Source organism: Schistocerca gregaria, chromosome 8, assembly GCF_023897955.1.
Source record: "Schistocerca gregaria isolate iqSchGreg1 chromosome 8, iqSchGreg1.2, whole genome shotgun sequence".
Classification (NCBI taxonomy): domain Eukaryota; kingdom Metazoa; phylum Arthropoda; class Insecta; order Orthoptera; family Acrididae; genus Schistocerca; species Schistocerca gregaria.
Window position 1 is genome coordinate 162702400 of NC_064927.1, and position 16934 is coordinate 162719333.

At 39.6% G+C, this 16934-nt stretch overlaps 1 protein-coding gene across 1 annotated transcript in view; it reads left to right on the forward strand.

The window, feature by feature from the left end:
* Positions 1 to 16598, forward strand: part of LOC126285451 (platelet-activating factor acetylhydrolase IB subunit alpha1) — a 55020-nt gene extending 38422 nt beyond the window's left edge. Inside the window, exon 4 of the mRNA XM_049984837.1 lies at positions 14595 to 16598. Coding sequence (XP_049840794.1) covers positions 14595 to 14903 — 309 coding nt within the window. The 3' untranslated portion in view covers positions 14904 to 16598. The remainder of the gene's footprint in view (positions 1 to 14594) is intronic.
* Positions 16599 to 16934: the final 336 nt, after the last annotated feature.

A 16934-nucleotide genomic window follows, 5' to 3' on the forward strand; every position in this document is an offset into this window, starting at 1 on the left:
TCGATGAGTGGCCTTCGTGCTATTGCTTGTTGTTTCTCCTGCCACCCCATGGTCTGTGCCATCCGCAACATTCTTGGTGACGCTGCTTGTTAGATTGATTTCCTTCGGTTTTCTGGCCATTTAGGTATCCTGGGTAATCAGCTTGCTGATTGTCTGGCCACCAACACCCTCCCTCCCCCCCCCCCCCCCCCCAAATTGCCACCCCTTATCTGCATTCCCTCCAGGGATGGATTTGTGGCTTTACATGAAACCTCTCTTTGCTCAATTGTTGGCTAACTCTTGGGAGGCTACCATCTTGTCTTATATACTTTGTGCAATCAGGGAGACTCCCACTACATGTAGTTCTTCCCTCTGCCTCTCTCGGTGGGAATCTATCATCCTTTGTCATATTTGTACTGACCATACTAGGATGACCCGTGACTTTTTACTCCACAGTGAGCCTCCCCTCGTCCCCCTTCGTAGTTGCGGGACTTCCCTCATGGTGATCCATATTTTGCAGTACTGCCCCTGCCTTTTGGCCCTTCACACTAAATATGCCCTCCCACCTCCCTTGTCTAGGGTGTTACCAAGTGACCCTCGCATGGCTATGTCTGTCCTTGGTTTTCTTTGTGAAAGTGGTTTGTCCTCTCAGGTTTAAGTACTTGAATTTTCCTCTGGAATTTGAGTTCCTCAATTAGCGAAGGTGTTGGTTATGGAGGCCCTGATCTTGACTCCAAACCAGCCAGATTCTCCCTGTCCTTTCCCTACATTCTGCCTAGTCTGATTTACTGTTTTGTTTCCCCTGTTCTTGTGTCTTCTTTCCCTGTTGTTGACCCCATTGTATCATGATAATGGTACAGTATTGTGTGGGTGTCAGGACAGATCAATGGTGGTGGCAGTGCTGGTGCCCCATTGTGTGTAGTGTTTCTAGGGAACATCCGCTCTCCCTGTTTCCACCCGGCTCCCACTGTTCTTTCTTTTTCCAGCTGCTCTGAAGTCCTTTTTCCCTCTTTGTTCACACATTATCCATTCCTGTTGACTGAACTGTGCTGTTTGGGTTCTCCCTTCCTTGATTTATGCTGTATTAGATCATGCTCTGCCACCCCCCCCCCCCCCCCCCCAAAAAAAAAGAAAAAACAATCAAATCAAATTTTGGGATCTGCTGTTGTGTTATGAGTGCAGTTTCTGTGAAGGATGACCTGAACACACCATCCACTTAGGTTGGAAACAGCAATCCTTTCCTGTTGCAATGAAATATGACACCAGGGGACAGCTTTTCCTTGGCCATAGTTTTGAGATTGAGGATGATGCAGGGTCACATCTTTGTTCCATCAGCAAGGATACACAGCATCACAGTGATTTGTGATTTCCCATTGCCCGTATTGTGAATCAGCTCATTTTTGGCATCTTCCTCTTTAACTGTTATACAGGATGGCTTGTCGAAAGTAAACAGCAGTATAGTCGGTGTTGCAGTTTTGCCATAAGAGGTAAATGTGTTCCTCACTCTGTCATGTAACAGGTCGCTGATACTCAACCAACTTCTCCACATATGATGCTAGAAGATGCCCAGCAAGGGATGTTCAGTATTGTATCACATGTCTATTGTGTCGTTTCATCCTTGTACAATGCCAAAAGCTGACTTCAAATTGGATAGAATGTTCCTGTGCCAGCTCATGTGCTTTATTTCATTTCTTTAAATTTCTCATGTGCAAATGCCACTACATTTGTTTCAGTATTTTTTAAACATTTGCTTTGTGAGCCACTGAAAGCTTTCTGAGTTTTTCAGACATCTTTTGTTCTTTTGTCACCTCCAAACATTGGCCTCTGTGACTCCACACTTCCTTGAAGCAGCACAGTATTTTGTTGCTTGTGCAAGCTGTTTAAAATTTTGATGTTGAAACACAATCCATTACACACTTTTCTATGCAGTTTACACGTGTATCTTCAAAGGCAAACAACACTGCTGAAAATTTTTGTTACAACAAACTCTTCCTGCTATCGTACAACACTGACCAAAGTGCATCTGTACATTAGAGTTTAAAGTGGTAGGCATGGTAGAGAGTAGAGTTAAAACTTAATGGAAGCTCAGGGTTTTATTTGGTGAAAAAAAAAGAAAAATTCCACATTATACTCCTTGAATAAAAGGTGACATTCTACTTCAGGGCACTGAAATTTCAGGAGAAAACTTAGTCTTTAATTAGGATATATATGGTATCTCTACACCTTTGGCTTTAAAATTGTTGGACCAAGTCCATCGTCATGAAGTAACACTAGCCACTACATCTACATCACTACTCCACAAGCCACCTGATGGTGGGTGGTGTGTTCTATTCTTGAATGTTGTCTGGGAAGGATGTTTGTAGGAAGACCTCTAATTTCTTGAGTTATCTCATTGTGGTCATTTCGTGAGTCGTATGTGGGAGGAAGTAACATGTTGTCTGACTCTTCCCAGAATTTTCTCGCTCGATATTTCAGTATTAAACCACTCTGTGATGCACAGTGCCTAAGGTGGCAATTCCTCTGAAAATCCTGGAATTCTCAGGAAATTACATTTTACCTGGAAAATTCATATAATCTCAGGGAATTCTGTCTTTTTAACCTAGCACTGAAATTGAATTTTAACTAGTCGTATAAATTACAAATTTTAAAATTTAAAAAAAAAAGTTGCAACGTTGAGGAGGAGTTGTGTGACATAAATGAAAGTTGGTAGGCGTGTTTCTACATCTGGAAGATGATGCCTAAAGAAATTTCACACCAGTCACATAATATTGGTGCTAGTATAATCACTATGAGGGTGCAAATCAGGTTTGCTTTAAATACATGCTGTAATGGTCGTGAGTGTTATTTACCTTTGAGATTATATGTGGTGAGTTGATGTTAGTCAAGAACGCCTTTAAGGCAACTGAGTGAAATGACAAACTGGTTAGCATACTGGACTCACATTCAGGAGGATGACGGCCATCTTGATTTAGGTTTTCTGTGATTTCCCTGAATCGCTTGAGGCAAATGCTGGGATGGTCCTTTTCAAAGGGCACAGTCGACTTCCTTCCCAAATCCAATGGGACTGATGACCTCATTGTTTGGTTCCCTCCCCCAAACCAACCAACCAAGCCTTTAAGGCAACAAAGATGCTATTATCCACACCTCACTGTGTTTGAATGAGGCTGTGTAACATGGCTATGAAAAGCTGGATGTTTCTTCTGTGATATTGCAGAAAGACTTGGCAGGAATGTATCCACTGTATATGATTGCTGGTAGTGGTGGTTATGAGAATAAACAGTTGCAAGAAGACTGGCTCCAGATGGCCATGTGGCACTGCCGAGAGGGAGAACATCTTGTTCAGCGTATGGCTCTGATGCATCGTGCCACATCTGCAACAGCAATTTGAGCAGCAGTTGGCACCACAGTGACAAAACAAGCTGTTACAAATCGGTTACTTGAAGGGCAATTAAAATTTGTATGTTAGTCTGGTGACTTGACTTGTTGTGCTGTCATTCATGAACAGCATTCCAGGGGGTGTTTTCCAAGAAGATAGTGAACACCCACATGCAGTTGTTGTAACCGAACACACCTACAACATGTTGCCTTGGCCTGCTTGATCTGTGTCTCATATCTGTGACACAGATTTGAAATCTGTGTCTCAAATCGAGCACATATGGGACATTATTGGACAACAACTCCATCATCATCCACAAACAGCATTAAGCATCTCTGTATTAACTAAGTGCAGGCATGGGACTCTATCCCACAAACTGATATCAGGCACTGGTACAATAGCTGAGCTAAAAGGGAAGGAAAGGAAAGTGATTATTGTGGTATGTTGCTTCCAACCCCCCCAAACTTTTTATAGCGGTGATCATCATTTGTCAGTTTGGTAGATGCTTGTGCAACACATCACTACACCAAATCGATGTGTTATACCACAGTGTATTGTAAACTGTAACATTTGTATCACAGTTCTTTGGGATCCTCCTGAAATTACCTTAACCTCTGTTGATTTCGTCAAATTAGTGACATGTTGAGTTCTCTCTGCAAGGAAGTTTTGAATCTGATCCCGAATCTGGCCCGGTACTCAATAGCTCGTATTTTTTTCAGCAAACGGTAAAGCAGGACAGTGTCAGATGCCTACTTGAAGCCAAGGAACATGGTATTAACCTGAGCACTAATGTCTAGAGCACTGTGGATCTCACGGAAGAAGAAAGCGAGCTGAGTTTCACAAATCCCTGTTTGCAGAATTCATGTTGATTATTATGTAGGAGACTTTTGTTCTGCAAAAATGTCATAATACTTGAAAGTAAAAGAGATCAGCTCCACAATTAGCCCTAAAATTACATGCATTTGCCCTATGACCCTTATTGAAAACAAAAATGTCCTGAAAATTGTTCCAGTCACTAGGTACCACTTGCTGCTCCAGTGACGTACAATACACTGCTGCTAGTAGGGGAGCAAATTGTTTTCCACTACTTACCTATCATAGTTGCTTTTCTATTTCGTAATAAACTCTCACAATATCTCCCATTTTAAAGTTGTAAAAAGTTGGAATAAGTAAAGTGCTGTGGCAGGAAAAACAGGATGAGTTTAGTTTATAAGCGCACAATCAAATAGGGGCGTTGCTGGAGTAGTACTAATAATGAATAATAAAATATTAGTGCAAGTGAACTTCTATGAACAGTGTGGTGCATACATTATTGTGATCAAGATATAGACAAAGCCAAGACATACTGCAGTAGTGCAAATATGCCTACTAGATCTGAAGAATTAAACAAATAAAAAAAGCAAAAAGTGTTTAAGGTAAAATAAATTATTCAATTCATTAAAGGAGGCAGACAGTTACTAATGTTAGGAGGCTGTAACTGTGTAGTAAGAAGAGGAATAAAAAGGAAACTACGAGAAATGGGGAGGGGGGAAAGTAAAGAAAGGGAAGTCACGTGGTAGAATATGCCATAGAGCACAATTTACTCATTGCAGACTCTTGATTTAAGAATCACAGAAGAAAGTAGTTTGCATGGAAGTGACCTAAAAGATTCAGATAGATAAAATCTTTGTAAGCCAGAGATATGGGAATCAATTTTAAATTGCAAAAGATTTCCAGGAGCAGATGTACTCTAACCATAATTTATTGGTTATAAACTGCAGATTAAAACCTCATCAATCCTTGTTCTTCATCCCCTCTTCTTTCCGCTTCAATCCTTCAGCCGGAAGAAGGAGCCACTGGTTCCGAAAGCAAGCACATTTACTTTTCTCCTGCCGCTGCTTGGTGAATAGATTTTTTTATCTATCTAATTACATTACATCTTCAAAATTTGATTATCTTTGTTGACAGATTAAAACTAAAAATATTTCAGAAAGGTAGGAATTTAAGGAGGGATAGGAGACGTGGATAAGTCGAAAGAACCAGAGGTTGTTCAGAGTACCAATTATAGCATTAGGCAACTATTGACTGCAAGAGTAGAAAGAAATACATTGGAAGACAAATAATTAGCTTTCTGAGATGAAATAGTGAATACAGCCGAAGTTCAAATAGGTAAAAGGCATGGCCCAGTAGAAATCCTTGAATAACACAAGAGATGTTACATTTAAAAAGTGAGAAATACAAAAATGCAACAAATGAAGCAGACACAAGTAAATACGGTTATCTAAAAAATTAAGTTGACAGAAATACAAAGTGGCCTATGGAGAATTACTACAGGAGAAATGCAAAACTATCAAAGCATGCACAACTATGGGAAAGACAGATGCTGGCTACTAAAAAATAGAAGAAACATTCATAGAAAAGAAAAGCAGCTACATAAATATGAAGAACTCAGATGGCAAGCCAGTACTAAACCAACAAGAGAACATTGAAAGATGAAAGGAATTTGTACAAGGGCTATATGAAAGAAAATAACTTGTAAACAATATTGTAGAAAGTAAAGGGAGACTAGATGAACAGGAGAGAATCGTACTGTGAGAAGAATGTTGCAACACATAAGGCAGACCCTTTGAAACAATGATCTTAGTATAGGTGACATTCCTTCAGAATTATTCGAATGTGTGAGAGGATATGGCTAGACAAAAGTCATTCACGTAGTATGGAAGGTATACGAGGTCTGTTCAAAAATTTATGGAACATTCCTAATTTTGCACCAGTTGTGTGTTGGAGCGAAATGTGGTTGGCTTACCTGCACATGCGTAACCGGGGGGGGGGGGGGGGGGGGGGGGGGGGGGGGGGGGGGGGGGGGGGGGGGGGGGGTGTTTATTGTTGTATGGCTGTAAGTTATTGTTCAGTGCTGTACTAAGTAGAACATCATGTCACACAGTTCGCAAATTTGGAGATGGCAGAGTCAGAGGAGCTACGCATCTGCATTAAATTTTGTGTAAAAGGAAACACTTTAGAGACACACCAAATGTTGCAGGAAGCCTGTGGTGATGAGTGCTTAAGACAAACTCAGCATTAAGAATAGTTCACACAGTTTTAAAACAGACTTGATGAAAGCTCACGTTCAGGATGCTCTTTGATGTCTATTGACGATGCTCTTGTCAAGAACGTCAATGAAACGATGTGTGCCAATTGAAGACAGATCGTCCGATATGTTGCAGAAGAATGTAACATGTCAGCGGGGTCATGTCATGAAACCCTGGCACAGCATCTTGGAATGCATCATGTTTCTGCCAAGTTCATCCTTTGGCTCATGAGCCAAGACAAGAAAGTCGTCCGCCTCGCAATCTGTGAAGAACTTTTGGATTATGCAAATGAGAACGAGATGTTCCTTAAGAGAATCATAACTGGTGATGAGGGTGGGTCTATGGCTAAGATGCTGAGACCAAGGTTCAGTATTCACAACGGGTCAGGAAAAGGTTTTTAAAGACCAAAAAAAGCTCGTCAGGTCAAATGTCAAAGTAACGCTGATAGTTTTCTTTGACCTTGAAAGGTGAGTTCAACATTAGGTCATGCCACAGGGACAAACTGTTAATGGTACTATCAGGATGTGTTGCAACACTTGCAAGAAAATGTGAGAAGGAAATGACCTGAAATGTGATGAGACAATTCATGGCTCCTGCATCACTATAATGTACTCTCACATTCATCCCCATTGGTGCACGGACGGCTATTGCACAAAAAATTAAATTGCTGTGCTGCCTCTTTCTCCTTACTCTCCTGTCCCTTGCGAACTTTTTTTTAGTTCCCTATTGAAAGGAAGAAGATTTGCAATGATAGACAAGATAAAAGAAAATTTGCAGAAGGCGCTTTGTACGATCCAGCAAGAGGTGTACTAAGACTGTTTTCAGAAGTGGGAATGGTGTTGGGAGTGGCATATCAACTGTAGGGGAGACTATGCACAATAAGTAAAAGGTAAGCATGGAAAAATTTTGTGGACAAAGTTTGGGAATTTTTTAAACAGGCCTCGAATGATACAGGCGAAATATCCTCTCATTTCAATAAGAATGTAATAATTCTACGTCCAAAGAAAAAAGGTGAATATTACCAAATCATCAGTTTTGCGAGTCTTGGTTGCAAAATTACTAACACAGATTGTTTATAGAAGAAATAGAAGTAATAGGAGAATAGGGAAGGTGAGATTAGGATCTGGAGAAATGTTGGAACATGGTAGGCGATGCCGACCTTAAGACTTATTATAGAAGGTAGATTGAAGAACAACAAACCAACAATTATGACATTAATTGACTCGGAGAACAGTTTTGACAGTCCTGACCAGATAAAGTTTTCAAATTCTGAAAGTAGCAGAGAAATCAAACTGCCGATATGAGTCAAAGGACATGAAAGGGAAGCAGTGAATGAGAATTGAGTGACACATGTTTGTAGCTGCCTATATCCATATTATTCAGTCTGTAAAACTAAATAAAGGAGACATTTAAAAAGGGCATTTACAGCTGTGGGAGGAAAATAAAAACTGTAATGTTTTGGCAATGGCATTGTAGTTCTGTCAGGGACAGCAAAGGACTTGAAGTATCAGTTGAATAAAACTAATAGTGCATGGAAAAAAGGTTACAAGGGAGCATCAACAAGAATTAAAACAAGGATAATTTTGAACAGTTGTATTACATGAGGTGTTACTAAGGGAATGAAATTAGGAAAAGAAACTCTAATAGTGAAAGAGGAGTTCTGTAATTTGGGCAGGAAAACAATTGGTAATGGCAGAACTAGATGAGATGTAAAATACAGGCTGGTGGTAGCAAGAAGAGCATTTCTGGTAAATATGAATGTGTTTAAGAATGATGACCCCTGATGCTTCAACCATTTGTTGATGTTGTCTTTGAGCTCATGGTTGGTCATTAAGTGCAGAATAACCAATCGGTCATCCATCTCGGGGGAAGAGATGAAAAGTCCAGACTGTATGGTGGATGGTCCGCAGCTTGTGGTCTAGTGGCTAGCGTTACTGCCTCTGGATCACGGGGTCCTGGGTTTGATTCTTAGTCATCTTGGGGATTTTCTCTTCCCGGGAACTGGGTGTTAGGGACGGCCTTATCATTTCATCATCATCATTCATGACAGTGGCTAGATTGGGGCTTTGTATGGGACATGCATCATAATCCATAGGGTGGATGTTAAAAAATCGTTCAACAAAAATTATGAGTTCTTCCATTGTTAAATTTGTGGTATGGGGGTATGCATTGTTGTGAAGGATGATCACTCACGCTGTTTCTGTTGGGTTGACCTTCGGAGTTTTGTGAATGTCTTACAATAAAACCTTTAATGCCACAGTAGTCATACACATTACTCCATGAAATCTGTTGTTGAAATTTCTTTGTGGCCTTTAACCATTGCTTTGCAGTTTGACAGCATCTACTTGAAGGTTTTGGGCTTGGTGGAAGAAATAAGTGACGTGGTTGATCTGTCAGGTAGAGCACTAGACTCTGGTCCTGTAGGTCCCGGTTTCAATCCTGGATAAGGGAGAACATTCCTCCTGCCCATTCCCGCTGGATAGCCCAGGTCCACTCCTATTACCGCAATAAAGAAAGACTACACTATACCAGGCCATTAGCACAGTCATGGGCTTGTGCAACAGACTTCACCTTTACCTGACTTTGGAGCATAAGTGTCATTTGCTGTTTGGACTGTTTTAGTTTCATATGCCGCAGCCATATCTCATTCCCAGTCACAATTCTGTTGATAAATTGGTCTCCCTCTTTGTGGTAATGCTTAAAGAATATAAAGGCTAAACCTTTTCTTTCAGTTTTGTGAATTTCTGCCATTTTGCTACCAACTATGCACAAAAGTTGTTACAGTAACTTGTTATAATGTAATCTCTCTGATCAAGTTAAAGAGGGTTGTCCTTGACATCTGGGTCATATCTTCCGAAAGTTCAGAAATTGCAAACTAATGTTTCACCTGCACAAGTTCCTCAACATGTTGTACAAGTTCATCATGCACATTTGTCAGCCAAACTTGAATTTTCGGTGTCACTTTCACATCATCATTGCTTTTAACTACATCCTCATACAAATGAGACAATCAGTGATGAATCATGGCAGCATTGACTTCTTCCTTGCAGGAAGCGAATGACTTAATGTACTTTGCAACTGACATAACACCGTCCATTTCAGTCTCTTGCTGTTGGCACTCTGACAAACAAAACAGAGATCTGACACACACAACATGACCTTCAGTGTCTCTTGTTCCAACTACATAAACTACATGGAGTTTGTCATTTATTTATTTTTAATAGCTAATCGGAGGTTAGTTTACAAGTAGCTGTCATATTTGTCTGGAGTGTAGCCTCGGATGGACATGAAATCTGAACGATAAACAATTCAGGTATGAAGAAAATAGAAGTGTTAGAAATGAGATGCTACAGAAAAATGCTGAGGATTGTATGGGTAGATTAACTAGTGAAGAAGCGTTACATCAGACAAGGCAGAAAAGAAATTTCTGGTACAAATTGACTGACAAAATATGTAGGTTGGAACTTAAATAGTGGCTACACTGCTGTGGAGACACTATGCAATGGAATCTACTATTGTCACTGATAGCACACGTTGTTAACATACCTACCTTACCTCCAAGCTAATGGACCCGCCCATCCCATATCACTGGCGTGCGCACAATCAAGAGAAACACGGTCACTTGTGAGCAAGCGGTCTAACATAACTATGTCACAATGTTTTCGAAACAGGGACAATGGAGTTGGATCAAGATTGAAAGTACCAGAAATCGTACAGCCCGACAGTGTTATCAATATCTTAAAGAGGCATGCAGGGAATTGGCATTGCCGTACAGAATGTGGTCATGTTGGGTAAAAGCCTTCATCGAAGTTCGGCAAACTGTGGCACACATGCATTGGGCAGGTCTTCCTAGCATCTCTGAAGTAGTTAGTGTGTGCTGTTGCTGCGTTAGTGGACAGTGATTGATGCCATACGATTCGTGAGTTCGCGTACGAAACCGGATGACAGTGCTTCGCATCCTGAAGGAACACCTGATCACGCGAAAAATAGCATCACAATGGGTTCCGCATGATTTGACGAAAATGCACAATGGTTGCGTTACGACGCTGCTCAGACACAGTTGGAACACTATGAGTGCGAAGGGGAGGCTTTATTACTCCGTATCGTCACACTGGATGAGACGTGGGCCACATCATGCTAGCGAAAACGGAAATGCCAATCCGACGAATGGCATCATTATGAGTCACCACAAAAAGTCGAAAGGTGCGTCAGAGCCCCAGTAAGGTGAAAGTTATGGTGATTCTCCTGTACGACTCTGATGGTGTTATCCTAACACATTACGTTACTCCACGGCAAACCGTCAGTGCACAGCATTACTGTTTATTTTTGGTGCATCATATGTGACCAGCTTTGCGAAAGAAGCGGTGACACTTTCTGCGCAACCCACCCATTATTTTGCACAACAATGCATGGGCGTATACAATGCAAGCTGTGGCTGCTCTGTCCTGTCAATGGAACTGGGAAGTACTGGACCATCCACCATACTCCCCGGACTTAAGTCCTCGTGACTTTGATTTTATTCTGAAGACGAAGGAACCACTTCGTGGTATTCACTTCAGAACTTTCCAGATATTTGACAGGCTGTAGACTGCTCCATTTACCAGTTTTATATCAGCTCCTATTTTACTATAACTGAAATGACATCAGTGGGGAAAAAAAAGTTACAGTTCTACTGTAGAGTTTTGTGTAATCTGTTCACCAAGTTTACAATGTGTTAAGTTTAGTTCCGAGTTGTTCTCCACTTTTACAATGCATTAGTTTAGATGAAACATTGAATTAATTAACTTCTCCTCGCTAACACATTTGAAGTTTTTTATTTTAAAAATTTGTTGGTTAATATGCCAAGTCCATTTCCAAGTGTTACAGTTACATACAACAGAACATAATTCATAGTGTGCCAAGAGGAAAATTCAATATTCTGTGAGGTGATTTTATTTTGTGAAGTTCATGATTTACAATTGCAAAATATATCACCATTATGAAGTGCTTCATTTAATTTCTTTTATATTTCATTCCAAAGGAGATACAGACCAATCTCACTTCTGTGTTGTTTCTACAAGATCTGTGAATGAATGGTCCATAATAGACTCTTAGAAGCAGCTGAATTTCTCTTAATCATCCAGTAAGTTGGATTTAGGCTTGGTTAGGACTATACAGCATTGGTATTAAATCTAACCTAGCATATTGGAGTCGGCTCTGAGGCAAAAAAGCCACTGAGATAACATTTATTAATATAACAGCTCCTGCACAAAATGTATGGAATAAGTAAAGATTATCATCTCACATGAATAATTCGAGGTCTCATTCAAGATAGAAGGTTTTTCACTCCCTGTCTAATAACACAGCAAGTTTCATGTATGCTGATGGCCTCTACCTCTATACTCAGAGTGAGACCTTTGAACAGGTGGAACTAAATCGTAATGCTGCTTCAGAGAAATTAGATAAAAAACTAGTTAAAACCAAATCCCAGTGTTACAACCGGGAGTAACACAATAAATATGTCACAGTTGTACAGTTGGTTAACACAACACTCATACAAATAATCCTGTCTCCAAGTGGTAGCTGAACACTTTATGAAAATAATGTAAATTGATGGTGGGTGTACCACTGTCCAGGCAGTGCAAGTGAAATGTGGAATTCCGGCAAAAATCATAAGTCCATTGACATATTAAGCCGAGTGAACATGGAAGTCAAAGTTGCAGTATGGCAGCCAGATTCCAAGTCCAGAGAACTGCAGTATGGTCAGCATTGAGCAGTAGGTACACCAGTCCAAGAGATGAAACAGTCCATTGCAGTGTAGCGATTCAGTTGAGGAGGGGAACATAGCTGGGGTTGCTGTATATTCTGGGTGGCTAATCACTGTGCTTTGAAGTGCGCGTGCTTGAAGGCGACCTGCGATGCTAACAGTGAGCCACGCACGGAGAACTGTGGCAACGATGAGTTTATTAGCCGCGCATAATGGAGCCCACCACCTCTTGGTAAAGAGATTTAATAGTGGTGGATACCACACCCAGCAAAACACAGGAATTCACATTCTATCTGAGAAATGGCGGCCTCTTAGGATGCTTCAAGTGGCTTGGATAAGCAGCATTGACTAAATGTAAAACAAAAAGTATCCACAAGAAACAACCTACTGCACAAAATTATTGGAATATCCAGGGGTGTACCAGCAAAACTTACAGCTTTATCTTTGTGCTATGCTGCAGGTGAATATGCTAGTCCTGTTTTATATAATTCTACCCATGCTTAACAAGTGGCTATTTCTCTAAATGATTCATGTAGACTAATAACTCAATGTCTGAAACCTAACTGCAGGATAAACTCTACCACTTAGCTGGAATTGACCCTCCCAGAGATCAGGCATGAGAACTGCATGCAGAGATAGGTGTAAGGTGTCTACCTCTGATAAACACCCTTTGTATGGTCACCTCCTTTGTGACTGATGTCCAGAAAAAGTTCCACAATGTCAACTAGACTTGTTCCCAGCTGTTAATGTGAATGATGAGATCAGAGCACCACTGGATAACACCGTCGGAAAATCTTGCTGCTAGTTTCACTGCATCTACATCTACACTCTGCAAGCCACCTTGCTTTGGGTACTTTTTGTACCACTGTAATTTCCCCCCTTTCTCATTCCAGTCACAAAGGGTTTGCAGGAAGAATGATTGTTGGTAAGCATCTTTGTGGGCTTGAATCTCTCTAAAGAATGGGCCATGTGGAAAACACTGAACAGGCTCAAAAATGAGGTTGAGAGGTCGAAGACAAGTTGCAGAAATCGGTTATCCCACATCATCAACCCTTTGTGAGTGAGGAGTTTCTCAAACTATGGAGTATGTATACCAATGTAGACTATGTCCTGTAAGATGAACCCTTGATGACCCGATGCCCGCACTCTAGAAAGTCATTGTGATTGCCAAATATTGAGCTGAAAATGCTTAGATCTTTCTTTTTATTCCTTTTTTTAGTATTATAAATCAGTTTATAAATGTTAGTATGTATGTATCTTGTATGCTGTAGTTGTTGCTGTGACACAAATAAATAAATAAATTTGTGTCTTATTATTTACTTGTTAGTTCATAAATTTACAACAATTTTCCAAGAAGCCCAGTGTCAATTTCAGTGCACCTCTGGACTCTCAGAACAACATATTGTATTGATTGCCTCACTGCATTTCTATTGCTATGCATCCTTTTATTTCTGTCCAAATATTACTACATATGATGGTGTTAAATCTGCAGATGTGTGTTGGCCAGTAATGATACTATCACAGCCTATCCATCGATTACTGAAAGAGCAGTTATTTTGCCTCATACATGTAGTAGAATGTGGAGGGTCTGAACTTGGTGTTCCCATTGGATCCTCTTAGTTGTTAGACTGACCTGTTAAGATTCTAGTAAACAGAAACCACATGACACCTGTAAACACACCAATGTGCACAAAATGTATACGACTTTTTCCTTCTTCAAACAAGCATTTCTCTTACCTCACAGGTTGTTGAATTTCCTTTGGGTTACTCTGTTAAGCCATGTTTTGCATATGTCATAAATCTGTAACCTTATGGATCTGATCGTCATAACCTTATGGATGTGATCGTCAGTATAATTGGAAAAAAGTGTGCTAATCAGTACCTTTTTGTTCAGAACATACTAGCTGATCTATTAACCCCCTCTCTTCTGTCTGAAATAAATTTATCACTAACCAAATACATTTTTACTAGAAAAATGTTGTAGGCTTTAATTTGCTACAATAACTAGTTGAGTAATTCCAAATTCTGATTTGCTTGTTGAATTTTCTGCTTGTTTATGTCTAATTATAGCATCATTTTATGCTCTTCATAGTTCCCTTCTAATAATAATATTGTCACGTTCTATCCTGGATTTTCCAGTGGTATGTTTCAGTTGTATATGAAGTAAATGAAGGGCTTAGAGTCTTCGGGTCACGTGCGCACGGAGGTAGGTGTGTGTGTGTGTGTGTGTGTGTGTGTGTGTGTGTGTGTGTGTGTGTGTGTGTGTTAGAGAGAGAGAGAGAGAGAGAGAGAGAGAGAGAGAGAGAGAGAGAGATTGATTACTTGTAGAACTGATGTTTCAGTAAACAATGCCAATCTTAGGTTACTCATTAGAATAGAGAAAGCAGTCACAATAATGCCTAATTGTTCTTATTTTATTTTACAGAACCTTTTACCTCGTGGACAGCATCCAAACCCACTGCGAGAACGCAATACGCAAGTGAACAAGCTGCTGGGCCAACAACTGCATGGCAAGCCACGATGTGAAATGCTGATCTCAGGGCAGGACCTTGTTGCCGCTGATGGCACGATCTCACACCATGATATGTATGACTACCTACATCTGACCCAAGCTGGTTACAGAAAAGTGTTCGACCCATTGCACGAGCTTTTGCAGCAGTTGCTGCTCACCGAAGGCGAGGAACGCAGTTTTGCCGCAGGCGATGATGACAGAGACCTCACGCCCTCAGAGTAGCAGTGCTGGAACTGGAGCCAGAATCAGTGCTTACCAATTGCTCAGCTGGATGAGAGTGAGGGGAGGCCTGGAGGTTTTTCAAGTCTACTGGTGGCTACCTGCACTCCATAGTTGGAACAGCCTTTTGCCTTTGCTTGCCTTGTGAAGTATCTCTCAGAGAGGCCAGCTTTTACTGGTTTTCAAATGCTGCTGTGCAGCATTTCTGCTAGAATGGTGTGTGCCATAAACTGTGCTGCCATAATTTTTGCAGTTCACAGTTTTGTCATTTATGTTTTGGAAACAAATTTGTAAAAGTTTTACTAACCCAATGAAGGAAATTGGGAGCAAAACCTTGTGTACCAGAAGTGTTATTAATAACTGCATTTGATGACCATGTGCATACGTCTTAATGCGAAATGTTCTCACGCCTTTGTACTTGAAGCTTTATTGCACTTCCAGATTAATATAGAAGTAGAAAAGAAGTTTATTTATAAATAATGTGTTTGTTTCTCGTAATTTAAAGAATTTAAATGCACTGTGATGTATCCATTGGATTGTGAAAAGAGAATTACAAATTATTTTGTGTGACAAATTATTTGTAATGAGGAACTTGGCTTTAATTTCTTTTTAAATTTTGTTGTTCTTGCTTACAGTTTGATTAATGGCTAGTTACATCACAGTGAGGAAGCTGCTGTCATGATTAGTGTTAGCTTTAAATGTCAAGTGTTAGTATGTGGTAGTCTTGAGCAGTACTATCATTTATAAATTTGATATTATGTATACTTTCCTGTATTAAGGTAAATTTACGTTAACTACGTGATTTTTTTCAGCATTTAAACTACAGTTACAGAAAGTAGCTTTCGTTGTACTCGTAAGTTACTTTTTTGTGGAGACATTCTTTTAAATTTTGTGCTATCATTTACCAATTTTTAGCAAACATAGTGAAAATTACTTCATAAAATATATAGTTCATAATCTGCTCATATAAAACCTGCTTTCAAAATCTAGTTCTGTAAGCTGTTCCTCAATCGTTGTATGTAATAGCATCTGTTCCTTTGAAGAGTTTTCTCAGAATTTTCAGTTCCCAGAAAAATTTAATAAAATTTTGAATGAATACATAGACCACAGATAATATAAAGAGCTTTTGTATCCTTATGGATGCATTATTATTTCTTTTATTAGGCTGTATAATGGTGTGTATGAGCTTTCTCAAGTGCAAGCAAATAACGAAGTAGTGTATGTAAAATGTGTGTGTACTTAATTTCTCATTTTTACTGAAAGTATTGCATTCAAAACATTCCATTGAGGAATCTTCCATTATTTATGGAAGACCGAAGTGTTCTTATGTTGGTGGGTCTGTAGTTCCTGAGTTATTTTGAATGTGAACTGCAGCTTAAAAGAATAAACTGGGAGTTTTTTTAAACCAAATAATTTGTTACCAAAGGCACATATTATTGCCATATCAGGAATGTTGCTACATGTTTCTCTCATTGTATAGTGTAAGAATGATTTACCATCTTTAAATACATATCTGGGTTGTGCAGATATTAGAAAGTAAGAACGTAGGGATTACAGTATCTGTGAATATTTTGTAAGTGTCTTTTTTTTTTTATATACTCTCTTTAGTATGCATATGAAACAGAGTGCTGTATTGAAATGGCTTGTGTACATAAGAAACTTGTACAAATTACATAATTTATATATGTATTTATTTGACACTGATGTTTCAGTTTTTCCTTTATCATTTTCCTTTATGGGATTTTACAGAATTTGTAACATGGCAGCCTGATTCCAATGCTTTCCAATGTATATCCACACAGTATCTAATAAACATTGAAATACTTGAATCATACTGTCATTTGTGATGTCTCTGTGCACAAGTGGAATCTAGCAGTAGGAAGATACCACAGAAGATGAAATATTTATTTGCAGTGATGGTAATCAAGTAATTTTGTAGGAGAGATCACTTATTTAGCATTCAAAGTGAAATCCAAATTGCTGAAATAAGACAGACACACTGCAGAAGATTTTTTTTCCCTTGGCAATCCAACA